This window comes from Numida meleagris, chromosome 1 (genome assembly GCF_002078875.1).
Source record: "Numida meleagris isolate 19003 breed g44 Domestic line chromosome 1, NumMel1.0, whole genome shotgun sequence".
Taxonomy (NCBI): Eukaryota; Metazoa; Chordata; class Aves; order Galliformes; family Numididae; genus Numida; species Numida meleagris.
The window spans coordinates 2,072,611-2,088,284 of record NC_034409.1 but is presented as its reverse complement, the minus strand read 5'-3'; the positions used below and the strand labels follow the sequence as shown (position 1 = coordinate 2,088,284).

General features: G+C 41.7%; 1 protein-coding gene across 3 annotated transcripts in view; it reads right to left on the bottom strand.

Annotated features, from left to right (window-relative positions):
• CHCHD3 (coiled-coil-helix-coiled-coil-helix domain containing 3) overlaps positions 1 to 15,674 on the bottom strand; it is a 164,758-nt gene extending 149,084 nt beyond the window's left edge. The window contains exons 1-2 of one of the 3 annotated variants that reach the window (XM_021384293.1): positions 15,496 to 15,674; positions 12,450 to 12,534 (exon numbers count right to left, since the gene is read on the bottom strand). In XM_021384293.1, coding sequence (XP_021239968.1) covers positions 12,450 to 12,534; positions 15,496 to 15,576 — 166 coding nt within the window. In that variant the 5' untranslated portion in view covers positions 15,577 to 15,674. The remainder of the gene's footprint in view (positions 1 to 12,449; positions 12,535 to 15,495) is intronic. The other 2 variants (XM_021384294.1, XM_021384295.1) reach the window with 2 other exon arrangements.

Below are 15,674 nucleotides of genomic sequence, written 5' to 3'. Positions count from 1 at the left end.
GGACGGTGACTCAACCACCTCCCTGGGCAGCCCATTCCAGCTCCTGACCACACTTTCAGAAAAGTAGTGTTTCCTAATGTCCAGCTTAAGTCTCCCCTGGTGCAATTTGAGGCCTTTCCCTCTTGTCCTGTCACGAGTTACAAGAGAGAAGAGGCTGATCCCAAGCTCACTACAACCTCCCTTCAGGTAGTTGTAGAGAGCGATAAGGTCTCCCCTGAGCCTCCTCTTCTCCAGACTGAACAATCCCAGCTCTCTCAGCTGCTCCTCATAAGCCCTGTGCTCCTGACCCCTCACCAGCTTCGTTGCCCTTCTCTGAACACGCTCCAGGGCCTCAATGTCTTTCTTGCAGTGAGGGGCCCAAAACTGGACACAGTACTCGAGGTGGGGCCTCACCAGTGCTGAGTACAGAAAGGAGATAAAACTAAGTTATACGAAAGGCTTTAAGGCAATCACAGCACAGGAGGGAGGGGGAACATACAGAGAAAGTAGGTCGTTACCTATAAAGGTTAATGAAAAAGAGGAAAAAAGAAAGTGTTTTACCCAAAGATAACACTCATCAATACACCTGCTGATCCCGTTAACGTGATTTCTCAGTGGTTGGAGATGTATACAAACATAAATCAAGATCCCAAACTTCTATCTCGCACGTTTAAAGCAATTTAACAACTTTTCACTAAGTTTTAAAGAGTATTAAAAAAAAATCCAGTAGAAGCTGAGTATCCAGGGAAGAAAAAACTGTAACCACATCAAATCCTGATTTTAATCGATGAGATGGGCGCTGAATCTGTGTACAAAGTCTGAAAGCAATCACTTCACTTAAAATTAGATACAAAGGGAAGCCTGCAGTGATAAATAAGTGGATCTTTAACAGCTGTTGCGGTGCCCTCACACCTAATCTCCAATTGATTCATTCAAGTTACAATAACAGACTGATAACATGGATGTTTTGTATCAGAGCAGAGAAAACAGTAATTCCAGAGTTTGTTTATTCAGCTCAGATACAAACTACAGTCTCATCGCCAGGATGGTGAGACTACAATCAGATGACAACCACTAGAATTCAGAAAGAATCTAAATCCATACCCAAAGTATAAGAACATTTGATCATAATTTGTTCCTGGGTCTTGCCAATCAGAATCACTGACTTACAGAGGGAAGTGTGGAGGGATGTCTAAGCACTTTGCCTACAAAGGGTGCTAAGGTTGTACACAGGAGCAAGGATTTGTTCCCACTGAGGAAAATGGAAGAGAACTACAAAGCACTGTAATGTGTCTTACTCTGGCTGCAGCAAAACTGGCTTTAGATTTATCATCAACTGTTGATCTTGAAACATGGGAGCTGAAATATTCCCAATCCAGCATTTAGCCCCATACTGCTGCTTGTAATAATAAATGAAAACTACATACAAAACTTACCCACTTGCGCTCATTTCTGAACAATGAAAGTAATCATAAGGGAAAAAAAATAATAATCATAGAATGGTTTGGGTTGGAAGGGACCTTTCAGATCACCTGGTTCCAACCCCCCTGCTATAGGCAGGAACACCTCCCACCAGACCAGGCTGCTCACAGCCCCATTCAGCCTGGCCTTGAATGCTTCCAGGGAGGGGGCATTCACAGCCTCTCTGGGCAACCTGTTCCAGTGCATCACCACCCTCACAGTAGAGAACTGCTTCCTAATATCTGGTCGAAATCTACCCTCTTCCAGTTTAAAGCCATTTCCCCTCGTCCTGTTGCTACATGCCCTTATGAAAAGCCCCTCCCCAGCTTTCCTGTAGGCCTCCTTCAGGAACTGGAAGGCCACTGAACTGTTTTAAATTGTTGCAACTATAATCTACTTGTTATTAAAAATGTACGTGTTAATGAGATACACTAACAAAAAAACTTTTCAGAAGGACTGATCTTTAAATTGATGTACCACCCCTCCTCAGTGACAGCTTTATAACTTTGTTGTTTGTCCTAAGAAAAAAGAGTAGTTTGATTGTCAGCAAAGATGCTTCCCATTAATTTATGGAATATTAAGGAATGTATGAGGTTCACTTTTGCTTCCATTAAAACATTCTGTCCCCTCTTCTGCAAATGACAAATTACGGGTGCAGCCATAATAGAACAGAAACAGCTCAGTCCTTGGTCAAAACTTAGTTGACAGAGACACGAGGCATCACCCAGTGCTCCTTCCACAAAAATCAGTTTCCTCAGGTGCCTGATTAAAGTCACTCTTAAATAATAATCGCTGCCTTTCTAATTCTTTCTGCCTATTTCTGCCGATATTGCTTTTTCTACTCAAATTGCAGAATACTCAGTGCCATCTCTCCCTGTTGAGAAGTGTCACTTAGTATCACCAGGGATAATTGAGTCCTTTCCCTTAAATAAAGCTATCCTTTCTCACACACACGAAAAAAATTAATTAAATCACCATGGATGAACCATTCATCTCTGTTCTTTCTGTATAGAGCTCCTGAGAACCAGGAGAAACAGAAGACTTTCACAGAATGGGATGAACCCCAGTGCTTCACCCATTCTAAATGACTACATAGACTAGATGTTTACTTCTCAGGAGAAGTCGAACTGTTACGAAGCTAAAAATCAATTGGCTTCATGAAACGTTGCCAGATAACAGAACACACACACAGATGTTAAAACACATACACAACAAACCTCGAGGGCAAAGGGAAGAAATACCCTTTATCTGGTTTTTTTTAGTTTTAAAACAGGTAGCAATACCTGAAAACTGAAATTTCCAGTCCGTAGTTCCTCAGAACTTCAGTACTGTATCTGAACGTGAGCTCAAGGAATTCAGTATACATGCAAACATGCAAAAGGCTGAGGAAAAAATAAAACTGTAGCAGTAAATGAGACTGCAGACAGCTCCCCCGAGGTAGGAGAAATGTCTCTAAGTGCTTACCTCCTGTTTAACTGAAAAAACAAGTCGTAGAAAGCTTTCGGGGAAAAAAAAAAGCACCATACAATATACTTAACTTGTCTGATCTGACAAGTGATGAAGAGGTTTAGTAACACTTGGTTGCAGCTGGAAGATGAAAGAATAAAACAAAGCTTCCCTTTTCACCTTAATGTGATAAACCATACCTCTAAAGTATTCTTTAATATCACACTGAAGATTCCCTGTATATAAAGCATGATGGAAAGTAGCATTATCTATTAAAACCACAAAGTCTTACTATTTACACCGGATAAGGAGACCTCTGAGTAACATTACACCTAACAGGTGGCATTTTTAAATAAGTAAAAAAAAAAAGGCACTCAGAACCCACTCCCCCTTCATGTGATTTAAAATGATCTCTTACCAGTGCATCGAAGACTTGGTTTAGAACTATTCTGATGCATTCTTCCCTTATAACAGTTCCCCACTTATTTTCGTTTTATTGACAGTTGTAGTCAGTGGAGACTTGGACAAGAATATATTTTGCTATAATACTGGAGAGGATGCTACACAGCAGAATGACAATTTCTTTGCATAGCACTATCAGGACAAACACTGGTAAAAGCAAAGAATTCTAATTTACTTCTCAGCTTTACTCCATTAAAACTATCAACAGTTTTTGATTTCATTCTTTAAGATGGCAAAACCATTCAAGCTGCTCCAAATGTCTTTTACTCCGACAATCCTTTAAATCACATCCCCTTTTATCTCTGCCAGCTATCTGGTCTTCCCGACCTCTAATCCCAGGAAAGGTCTCTGAAGGACAAAGGAGAAATAGCTGGGTTTTGTTCTGGTGCCTCGACACAGCGCGGACTGGAGAAGTCAAAGGCTGAAATTTCACAGGAAATATTAAGTTGCTCGGAGCGCTTCCACTATGGGTCATCTCCAGCACACTGAACTCTCAGTACGAACCAAGAATTTCAGCACGCGTGAATTGTGATTTCTGTCTTTTCCCAAGATTGCCTTAGAAACATACAATGGATTCTGGCTGCGTTATCCCCAAGTTAAGCCTAAGGCTCTGCTCCAAAGTCTAAAACTTTGTCAGGAGTTAACTCCAAAACAATTCAGTGCTCAGCACTAGTAAAAGGCAATGGCACCAACTGCATGCATAAATGTGTAACCATCTAGACCCTAAAGCACATTACTGTGTGCCATTTTGTACACATTTCACAGAGCTTTTTGCAATCTCTTTTTCCCAGGTTACATTCTTTTCCTATACTTTTGAGATCTCGTGCTTTTAACGTGAAATGCAGACAGTTCCAACCTAGAAGCCATTCCTAAGCAAACTCTTTGGCTATGCTTTTTGCACTAGCTACGACAAACTTGCTTTATGTGCACACTGCACAACTACTCAGAAAGATTTTTTGGAGCAAATGCCTGCACTCAGTAAACCCTAATAGAGCACACGCAGCCTGAAGCAGAATAGCACGAAATTTAATTTTGACAAATCCACTTGAGACCAAAAAAAAAAAAAAAAAAAAAAAAAAGCACACAGTATGCGGCACGCTGGAATTACCTGTTTCAAAGAATATATGGAAAGAAAAAGTGACACTTGTAAATGAGTGCCAGTTGAAAGCTAAATTCTATCTACCCGCTAAAAGCCACGAACACAGGAAGCCACTTGTAAAAGAGAACGCTGTAAAAGAAGCTGGCTGTCATCAAATGAATGTACCTTGGTCTAAGACCTGTGTAGGTACACATACAAGTAAGACAGGACCTGACACAGACTACTCTCCTTAAATTTCATTTGGATTATCAAAAGTTCTTTATCAGTTGTGGAATGAGATCCTCTAATTACATCAGATGGCCACCTAGTACTTGGCAATATCCATGCGGTAGATTTGCATTCTGACTCTGACCTGCACATAGAGGAAAAAAAAAAAACACCACAACTCAATGCCAGAAGCTCTCAAAAATTCAATTCCTATATTTGCAGAACAGCTGAAAGCTTCAGAATTGGCTTTTTTAGCTCCTTTTACAACACTGAACAACAACAAATAAAGCAATAGCAGGAGCTGCAGAAGAAAAGCAGGGGGAGTGATTACTTCAATTCTAGCCTTAAATGCCTCCCACACATGGACCACTTTTTCATACAAAGTTCAACACGATCATTACATTCCAATGAGACAAAGAAAAAGAGAGGGAGATACACAGAGACACCTTCTGCATTCAGCCCTTCCAATTGCAAAATCATACAAGTCAAATCAGCATCGTGCCAAACTCCGGGATAATGGTAACACAAATGCCATTCTTGGAGCATACCTAAGTGTACGTATATCACACAGTTCACTTCAGAGGTGAATGAGGTTTTTCAGGGGCTAAGTAGGTTTTTTGGGTTTTGTTATTATTAATTTAACAGTAAGTGGTGCATTTTGGTTAAACAAAAAACAAGTGAATCCTTCCTCGAATAGCATATTATTTCTTTCTTAGGGATAATACAAAAATCTAGTCTATGAAAACTTAAGGGTTATTTCAAGATTATTATTATAAGCAGCAACACAAGTTACCTGACAGAAAACAAACCATTTTTTGGACTGTTACACAGTGGACTAAGTGTGCTTCTGAAAAAACACTGTCAAAGTTAATACCTAGAAATGTAAGGACTGTTGTACTGAATGCAGCAATTGTAACATCTCTGGCATTCAATGAGACCGTTCCAAGAATTTCCACATAGTATTTCCATATACTAGCCTGTGCTACAAATCACTGCAGTTTGGCTTTTCCCTTATCTGATGGTGTAACCCCCAGAGATGAGATGTACAAGACTTGGTGCCCCGCCCCCCCCGCCCGGAGTGCTCAAGCCATGTCCATACTCTCCAGCTCCAGCAACAGCACCTTCGTACTCATCCCCTTCCACTGCCATTTGCACTCAAAGCACCAGTGGTGAAGTTGCTTAAGCAGCTGATTCAAGGAAATAAACCCTTAAGTTTGACATGATTTGCAAAGCTGCTTCAAAAACTAGACCAAAGCCTTAAAATACATGATACATGATGAAGTAAAATTGTTTAGAAGCCCGGGCTTCTAAACAATTAAATCAGGACTTCTCCCCTATTCTCTAACACTCTCATCACGCCTACCCAACCCTGCACACCATTTCTGATGGAGCTAACATTGTACTTTCAGGACTCAGAGTGAACTGAGCCCTCTCACAGCTGTCATCTTCCAATTACAATGCGTGAAAACAAAAACAGAAGTACAGGTTGCATTAGTTGGTCGTTCATCCTTCTAATTTTAGTGCTATTTTACAAGGACATATCCAGCCAACTGAAAGCTTTCACAGGACACATTGTATGTCACACAGACAGTGAGAACTTAAATTTATGCAATACTTACTTCGTCTCCCATGCATAATTCTACATCCCCTATACTCCTGCAATCCAGTGACATGAATGTCAGGCTCAGCTAAAGATTTGCTGTTAAGAGTGACAGCACTAAAAGTTAGGCATCTTTAGCAGCCGAGTGAGTTACAAGACGTTTCACCTTTTGATAATAAAATACTTCCATCAATAGTGAACCTTTAACCCAAAGAATATCAATATACATCACTGAAAATAATGTTATCTCCAAGAAACTCGGTGACACCTAAGTGGCAATATACCAAGCCACGTGAGAGCGTGAGTGAACACTGCAGCATCACAGGCAAGAACACCAAGACAGTTTGCTCAGCTTTAAATCAAGCACCAAAAGAATATATGCCCTGAGCAGACAACGGCCTGGGAATCAGAAACAATGATGATCTGATGAAGCTACATGTTTTATACTGCTTCCCTCATAAGGGGCAGCAGGATTGGCCTTAATAAGCCTGCCCTTAATAATCCTGCAGAATGTTCTTTGAACTATCACAGAATTGTATGTTCTTACTACATATTCTTGTCACAATAGCAAAATTAGAGGCTTCCAGGATTTTGGGGCTTCAGAAGTTCTCACAAACCTCTCTAAGCTCTGTTAAAAAAAAAAAAAAAAACACAAAACAAAACAAAAACCTTCTTTTGCAGAGGTCAGAAAAAAAAAACCAGCACAAAACCACAAATACAGTGGTTTCTATAAGATCCAAATCTGGGCCTTCCAGGCTATTCGGGGTCAATACATGAGCTCAGTTTGTTGCTTGGGGATTCCTACCCAATTGATTTTACATTTAAAAACTACTAAAGAGTACCCGGAGCTGTACACAGAGAAGAGCAGAATAAATATTACCAAACAGAGACCGGGCCCTCTTGATTACTGCTAAAGGAAGAATTCATGCCAGTGGCTGCAAGAAACAGTCAGAGGTGTACAGATATCTCATTGCAAGACAAACAGCAAGGCACCAAGACACCTTGCTTTGTTCTAAAGTTCTAAGGTTTCTTTTCTTTTCTAAAAAGCAAGAGTAATGTTACACAACTGTATCACAGAAATGTCAATTTACTTAATCTTCTGCTTTATGTGGAGAAAAAGTGTTATTGCAAGAAAAACTGTAGATGAAAATAGCAAATACACTGAAGGGCACAGAATGAAGGATTTATTTGCTGAGGATTCTTGCTTAACTAGCAAAAAATTTAGCAAAATTCCATAAACCTCCAGATACACATAAAACAAGTAAATACAAAACAACTCAAAAGTCACAAGCAACACAGCACAGCCTCCTAAAATATTTGTCGTAAGAAACTCCAGTTTTACTTTCTTCATCCAGCATCTGACCCTCCAGAAACACCAACACCATCAGCAGGATGAATGAGAATATATTCATCTTGTCGTTCTTAAACACTGAAATAAGATTTTCCTAAATGCTGGATAAAGAACAGGGGCACCAGCTCCAGGATAAAACTTCTCAGTTATGTTCTCCTAGAACTGCACATTGCACCAGCCCAGGTGACTGTAACCATTTCCACTTGCACTATAAAGAATAAACTTGCTATGTGCAGCCAAACATTTTATTTTCACACCCTACACCCAAATTATGGGATCACAGAAGGCTCAGGAGATAAATTTGTCAAATGCACTGCTCAAAGCAGAGTCAGCCTTGAGATCAGATCAGGTTGCTCAGGAGTTTAACACTTATACCTTGAAAACCTCCAAGGATGAAGGCTGCACATCCTCCCTGGGAGGCCTCTTCCAGTGCTTGACTGGCCTCATCATGACATAGCATTTCCTTATTTCCAGTCTGAATCTCTCCTGCTTTCCCACCCACTGTCTCTTATTCTCCTACAGTGCATCACCATAAAATACCTGTTGCTGGCATCTCAATAAGCTGTGGGAACGATGCTGTTATGTCTCCAAAACCTTACCTTTCTCCACGCTGAAGAAGCCTTCCTCTCTTCATAGGGAAGACACTCCAGCAGCTGACCATTGCTGACCTCAAGCCAGACGATCAATGCCTTGTACAGATGGGTCTAAAAATGAATGCAGTAATCTAGATGTGATCAGAGAAGTGCTGAACAGAAGTGGATAACCACTTCCCTTGCTGTACTAGATTTGCTCCTGTTTGTACAGCCCAGGATGCTGTTAGCTAACTTTGCCTCCTGAACACAGAGCTAACTCATGCACAGTATGCTGCCTTCCAGCGTCCAGTTCCTTTTCAGCAGAGCTGTTTCCCAGAGGGCATCCCCAGCCTGCGCTGTAGCAAGTGATTGCTTCTTACCTGGTGCAGGAGTTTGCATTTATCCTTGTTAGATTTCATGAGGCTCCTGCTGGCTCTTTCCTCCAGCTTAAGCTCCTCTGGATGACAGCCCTGCCCTTGAGCATATTGACGGTGTTGCTCTAACTGGAGTCATCTGCACTCCACCTGTACAAATGTCCCAGCAGATTACATCAGATAAATGAGATAAACTCCAGCAGTAGATCATTTGTAACCAGACTCCAACAAGGGAGACCCATTAACCACAACCTGCTGACCCTGACCATCAAAGTTTTTTAATCCAGCTTGTCTTTTGGCCATCCAGACTCTCACATCCTAATATGGATACCGTAATATTGTAAAAGCATTGAAAGTCTTGCCAAGGTTGAAGTAAGTGACACTTACTGTCCTTACCTCATACACAGATGCCATTTTATTTTTTTTGTAGTCAGTCTCTGCTTCTATCTCCTGCTGAACACATTTTTACACTGGAGCTCTATCATGAGTTCCCTGTTTAAGAAGACCACTCTCAGGGTGAATCTCTTCATTCCCTTGAGTACGAGGATGGACTGCTCTTGCACTAGGAAGAGGTTGCCCTTAAGGATCTGACAGCTTTCCTGAGCTTACTCCTCAGAGCTTCCTCCCATGGGATCCTACTAACAAGCCTGAGGAAGCTTAAGTTTGCTCCGCTATAGTTTAGTTGAATTTCAGTTCCATCTTCAACCGGAACCTAATTCTCCAAACACACATTCCTGTCCATCTCAGCAATATTTCCGTGGGTGTTTCTGACTGAACTGAGATACCACGGGCACCTGAAGCTTCACCAAAAGATATGGACATCAACACACCAGAGTACACAATGAAAAGATGTCGTTCCACACAAACGAACAAAGCTGTGGAACATACTTTTCTCCACAGGAAGCATTCCAGATCTAATCCAACTTCTGAGGAGGCATCAGCAATACCAACCTTATCACACACCTACACAATACATAGCGCTGTGTGACACGGGTCCTTTACTGTCTTTTTATGAGGGCAGTATGGTAACCACAGCAAATAATACAGTTAAAAATAAATAAAACAATCCTCTGTATCCACAGTGTAATCTGCTTCTGCAAAAAAACAACCAAAAAACAAAAAGCTGAGATGCAGAAAATGGATAATTTAATCACTTCTTTTTTTACTCACTCATAATAGACTATTAGCTTTCCAGATATCCACTATACTAAAATGAATTAAACTATTCCCTTTGTCTGCTCCAACTGAAGCTTTAGGTATAACGAACCCTCAAAAAAAAAAAAAAAAAAAGCTATCATCTGACCAAATTACTTTTCATCAATATTGCTTTAGGAATTACAGACATACTTTAAAGATTTTACTCTTGTTAAATATTTTAGTGCATTCAATATTACTCAACAGTCATAAAATGATCCGAGCAAGCTAGGATGTTTTAAAGACGCAGTATTTAGATGTCAGGTTTCATTGTAAATGTAAGCAATTTCATTTTCCCCACCCGAAACTGAAGTCAATAAATACATCATATACCAGCAAGCAATAAGATACACACTTTTACACGTAATCCAATCAATTATTCCTCAACCAAAAGCTATCAAAGACTCGAGTTAAGGAAAGGATTGTTTCTTTTGTCTACATAAATTACAAAATTCCAGAGAGAGAAACTAGTGTTATTTATCTAGAATATATTATGATACACAAGTAGGCTAAGAAACTGCCAAGTTCTGAAGTCAGCCAGCTGGGAATCCAGAAGCCAGAACCAGCCTCCAAACAACACCATGCTTTATAAACTCTCCTTAGAAGCTGTGAGTGATCCACCCAGAAGGAAAAACAAGCTACTTGAACCAGATTCATACGCAGGAGAGGAGGAGCCATGGGAAACACGTCTCTTATTATCAGTGCAAGAGGCTTAACGAAGAAACCAATACCAAGCACCACTGCACCACAGCAGAAGGAAGATCTCCAGATTTGGGATCCAGCCCCCAAAGCCATCAGAGTAGTTCAATACTAAGTCATCAGAGCCCTAGCTTTGATACGAGTGTCCTTCTTGTAATGACTCCTTATCAAACAAGTGCAGACCCTGACAAGTTAAGACGTAGCTACAAAATAAATAGCTTGACTGTTCTTACAGCATCAAAGAAATTCAATAGTTTGTAATTCTTCATCAAAAATCATTCAGTGACAGTGGTATGGCAACATGTACTTAAGTATAATTTAATCTTCTTAAATATAAATCATTTGAGCAACAGAGGTATAACCTTGATTATCTCGTGTAAATACAGGCACTTCATCTAAATTACTACCTCTTAAAGCAAAAATACAAGTAACATCTCCTAAGCTTGCAAGGGGTAGAGCTATTCATTAAGCCTTTCAATAAAGAAAGAAAAAAAAAGGACTTATTTCCAACACATAAAGAGAAACAGAAGAACAAGCTATGTGCAAACTGAATTAGTAAAGAATTTGAGGCATTCCAGCCCTCACCTCTGTGACCACATCCCAGAAACCCCACTTTCTTGTTCACAAGGCTATTTCCATAACTCGTGTTCAAGAACGAAAAGCAACAAATAGCACAATGAAAGCAGCCAGGATGCACAAATATTATTTCATGTAAATCCTTTCTCAGAATAATTTCTCCATCGCAGTAAGACAGGGGTACATCATCAGATGGACGCTATTCAAACAACAAGAGAAGATGGACAACCTGGCAGCTTGGGCACGAAACTACAGCCCTACTACATCTAAGCCTTACTTATGCAAGCAAGATGTTTTATCAGTCTTCAATGCATCACAGTTCTATCACTTAGGAAGCTGAAAAACAACCTCTGGAGCAGCACATTTGGGAGTGCCATTACTTATAAAACATTCTCGGGTAGGTTCACTTGAAGCCCACAGACCCTGACACCTGAACTCTTCACCCTGGTATTCCTAGAGGGCAGTTTGTCTCATCCTAAAGTAGACTTTTCAAATAAAGTACCTGAATTGTCCTCCAAAATATCTTTTTCTTTCTGTTGACTCCAGAGGGAACCCAGCTACGATAAAGCCACCTACGCCGTAGATATCTTCAGTTAAGCAACAGCAAACCAACCTCCTACACTTCAGATGAAAGAAAGATGATACTCATTCAAGTCTTGCTGCATGGTCCACCTCTGACACACTTCTTATCAGGAGGTGAGATTACGGGGTCTTGTTTTGTAAACAGCAAGGCAGAAGGCCCCTTAGGACTACTGATATCATGAATATTTCTAGAGAACTGGTAAGAAGCCTTCCTCGAACCTTAAAGGTTCCACATAGTCAATAAAGCACAAGCTCCAACCTCTGCCACTCATTTTCACTCCTTCAGCAGTTACATCGCGTTCACTGCGCTGAACTACTTTAAATTAGACTACATGCAACTGAACAGACCTCAATAATGAAATATAAAATGTTAAGAAAGCCATCGTTTTCAGACATCAATCTGTATAAACTGTACCCAGCTCATTTTCGCTCTTCCATGATAGGGAAATAACATATCATTCTTTTATCATTTGCTTAAGTATATTTCAGCTGTAATTCACTATAAGGAAAATTCAATGTTGATTAAATACATCAGTTTTCACTTCAGAACTCAGTGTATACTTCAGCATACGGCTTTTTCAGTTAAAAAAAAATAATTAAAAAAAAAAAAGAGCCTTTAACAACAGATAATAACTTAGAAAACCAAGCCTATAGAACAGTTGCGTTCTAAATTTTATTGTTAGAACAAAATGAAGAGTAATCTAACTCACCTAAGAACCCATCAGCTGTTTCTTTCATCAAAAGTAAAAATGTTAGGTGTCAGACAAAAATCAGATCAATGAAATGGCAAGGAGTTCATTACAATAACCTGAACAACCCTACTAAAACACAGAAAATAAACACATACCTGCACCAGATGATCGGTGCTGAGACTGCGGTCTTCCGCTGGGCGAAGAAGGTTCCTTCATACGATCAATGACACTATCAGATAGCTGAAAAATAGGACCCCCAACCCCATCAGTCAGAATGCATCTCTTCCTTTGTCTCCGTTACCTCCCCCCCGCAGAAATGAAGTGAAACTTTTTAAAAATTAGGATAAAGCCTCAAAATAAGACACAGAAACAGCTGAAATCTTATCAACTATACAAAATAAACTATTCCAACCATCTTTCCCCTCCAGATTCAGTCTGACCAGTTTGCTTCTCACATAACACAAGAAAGGGGTACGATCAAATACAGGATATACCACCATCCCCCGACACGTTGCTTCTATTAAATCAGCCTCTTTTGCCATTCTATGCTATTTGGATGATGGTCAAACACCATGCTGTGCAGCTGCAGTGCAACAGCAGTCACGACAAGGATCATCACCCACAAAGTTCATCCTACTGCTGACACGTGCACACCCAAAAGCACTGTCACAAATTACACGGAATCAAACTGAGAGTAAGAGTAGCGCCCAGTATCAGATCTACTGCACCCCACAGAAAGGCACAAGGGCTGCCCTGGAAGTAATGCCCATTGGTCCACAATGTCAGAGGTGGATGCTGGTGGTATGGCAGTAGATGCTGAACCTTCCCACCAACATTCCATTACATTTTGTTGCTGTGCAACAGACAGCAGAAGAGGGACATCCTGACAAAGTGGCATCTGACACAAAAATGTGTGTGAAGCAAACAGGTGGAACTGAATTCCTCTGTGTGGCAAAAAACTGCACCCACTGACATTCCTCAACACTTGCTGAACGTTTATGGAGACCAAGCAGTGGATGTGAGCACATGAGGTGGTTGGTGCCTTTCAGGAGTGGCAACAGCAGATCACTTCTACTGGTGCAGATTTTTTAGAGCACAGCATGAAGGCTCTTGTTCATCGCTGGCAAAAAATGCATAGCTAATAGTGGTGACCAGGTCGAAAAACAGTGTTTTGCAGCTGAGAAACTGTTCTACTAAATAGTGCTATTATGCTCTTCGTACCTGTTGTAGTCTCCACAGAAATAAAAAGAAGGCATTACTTTTGGAGCAACCTACAACTAGCAGAAAAAAATAGTATTATGAAAGTTCTTACTTTTCAGCTTAGAACTTTCCTTGAATATCAACTCCATGAACATGTTTTGACTACTCATTAAAAACTATTTTTCATTAGAGAGTTCTTAACAGTACTATGTCTCTCATTGGCAGAAATCTACATTAGAGACGTTTTGCTAAAATTTGAGCTCTAATATGCAACTGAAAAGGTAAAATTCCTCCAGCATACCATTTCTTGCCTTAATATCATATCTCCCAACTAAACTTGACAGAGTTATTCCTATGTATATAAACAGACCCACTTAGAGATGCCCCACGGATTAACATTGTTTAATGAATCTGTACCTCCCTATTCCTTGTGATATCACTCAGTTTTCATTGCCAGTATTTCAAGATCCAGGATACTTTACAGAAGTTTCAATAGGACTTCCTAGTATTGAAGCAGCTGGAGCCAACAACGAAGTAACAAGCGCTCGCCAAGCACAGGAATTAAATGTCACAAAGAGGATGAACTCTGTTGTAACTTAACAGTGACAGTAATTTAACAGTAACTTAAGTTACTATCACCTATTTGACCAAGACCGTTACAGGTCCAGAACAAATACTAATATTTCCCTAATATTAGTATGACAAAAAAAAAGCAGGAGTTACTATCATCCTTCAGTGTGCAACACTTCTCCCTATCAGCAGGGATAAAAGACACCTTATCATTCCTGCTATGAACTGCAGTGTCTTCTATTGACAAATTTCTGTGCTGCAAGATTTTGCAGAGTCTTGTGCCACAAGCCATCCTCTGCTACGATACAGGCAACAGCACACCACAAACTGGGAAAGAACAGGAATGCTTCTGTAGAGTGAACTGAAAATTGGATATACAGAATCATGGAATCATAAAATGGCTTGGGTTGGAAGGGACCTCAAAGTTCATCAAGCTTCAACCCCCCTGCCACGGGCAGGGCAGCCACCCACCAGATCAGGCTGCCCAGGGCCCCATCCAACCTGGCCTTGAGCACCTCCAGAGATGGACAGGACAGCTTCCCTGGCCAGCCTGTGCCAGCACCTCACCATCCTCTCAGTGGAGAATTTCCCCAACATCTACTCTGAATCTCCCCTCTTTTAGTTTAAAACCATTCCCCTTTGTCCTATCACTACCTATCTGTGCAAAAAGTTGATTTCCCTCCTGTTTACAAGCTCCCTTCAAGTATTGGAAGGCCTCAATGAGGTCTCCTCGGATCCTCTCTTCTCCAGGCTGAACAAGCCCAGCTCCCTCAGCTTGTCTTCATAGGAGAGGTGCTCCAACTCTGTGATCATACTCGTGCCCTCCTCTGGACCCACTCCAGCAACTGCACATCTTTCCTGTACTGAGGACCCCACGCAGACCCAGACACAGAACTCCAGATGGGGCCTCATAAAGGCAGAGTAGAGAGTGACAATCATCTCCCTGCCCCACTGCCACTCCTCTTTCGATGCAGCCCAGGATACTGTTGGCCTTCTGGGCTGCAAGAGCACACTGCTGGCTCACATAGCGTATAAGAGAACGTGGGGACATGAGCAGCTCTGAGACGTGGAGGTCAGGGAAGGAACAGAACAAGTTCTTCCAGTCACACATCTCTCCTACAACCACGCTGCCGCCTGCCCTTGGAGACCAGGCCGAGGGGCCAGCTGCCCAGTCACAGCAAGCTTCTCAGCAAAGGAGAAGAACCTGAAGAAAATAAGGAGTGGGGGCAGAGCTCAAGAAAAGGAGGAGGCCAAAAGGAAGGCATGAAGGGAACACGACTGACACCAGCAGCGTAGCGGCACAAAACGGGGAGAAAGACGAGAGGGGCGCAGGGACAGCGCCGGGCAGGCCAGGCCCCACGTGCCCCTCAGAGAACGGAGAAAAGTCTGTCCCGGAGAAGACACCCAGGCCCGGGGGAGCCCCGCTCTCACCCGCACGCCCTTCACCACCGTGATGTTCTCATTCTCGTCCGCCTCGAAGGTGACACGCCGAGTGCTGCCGCTGGCGCCCATCTTCGCCCAGCACTACCAGGCCGCGGCCAGGGACGGCCCCAAGGAGACTCTCCGTACCCGCTGCCAGCGCGCCCCTCAACAACGCCACCTCTCATTGG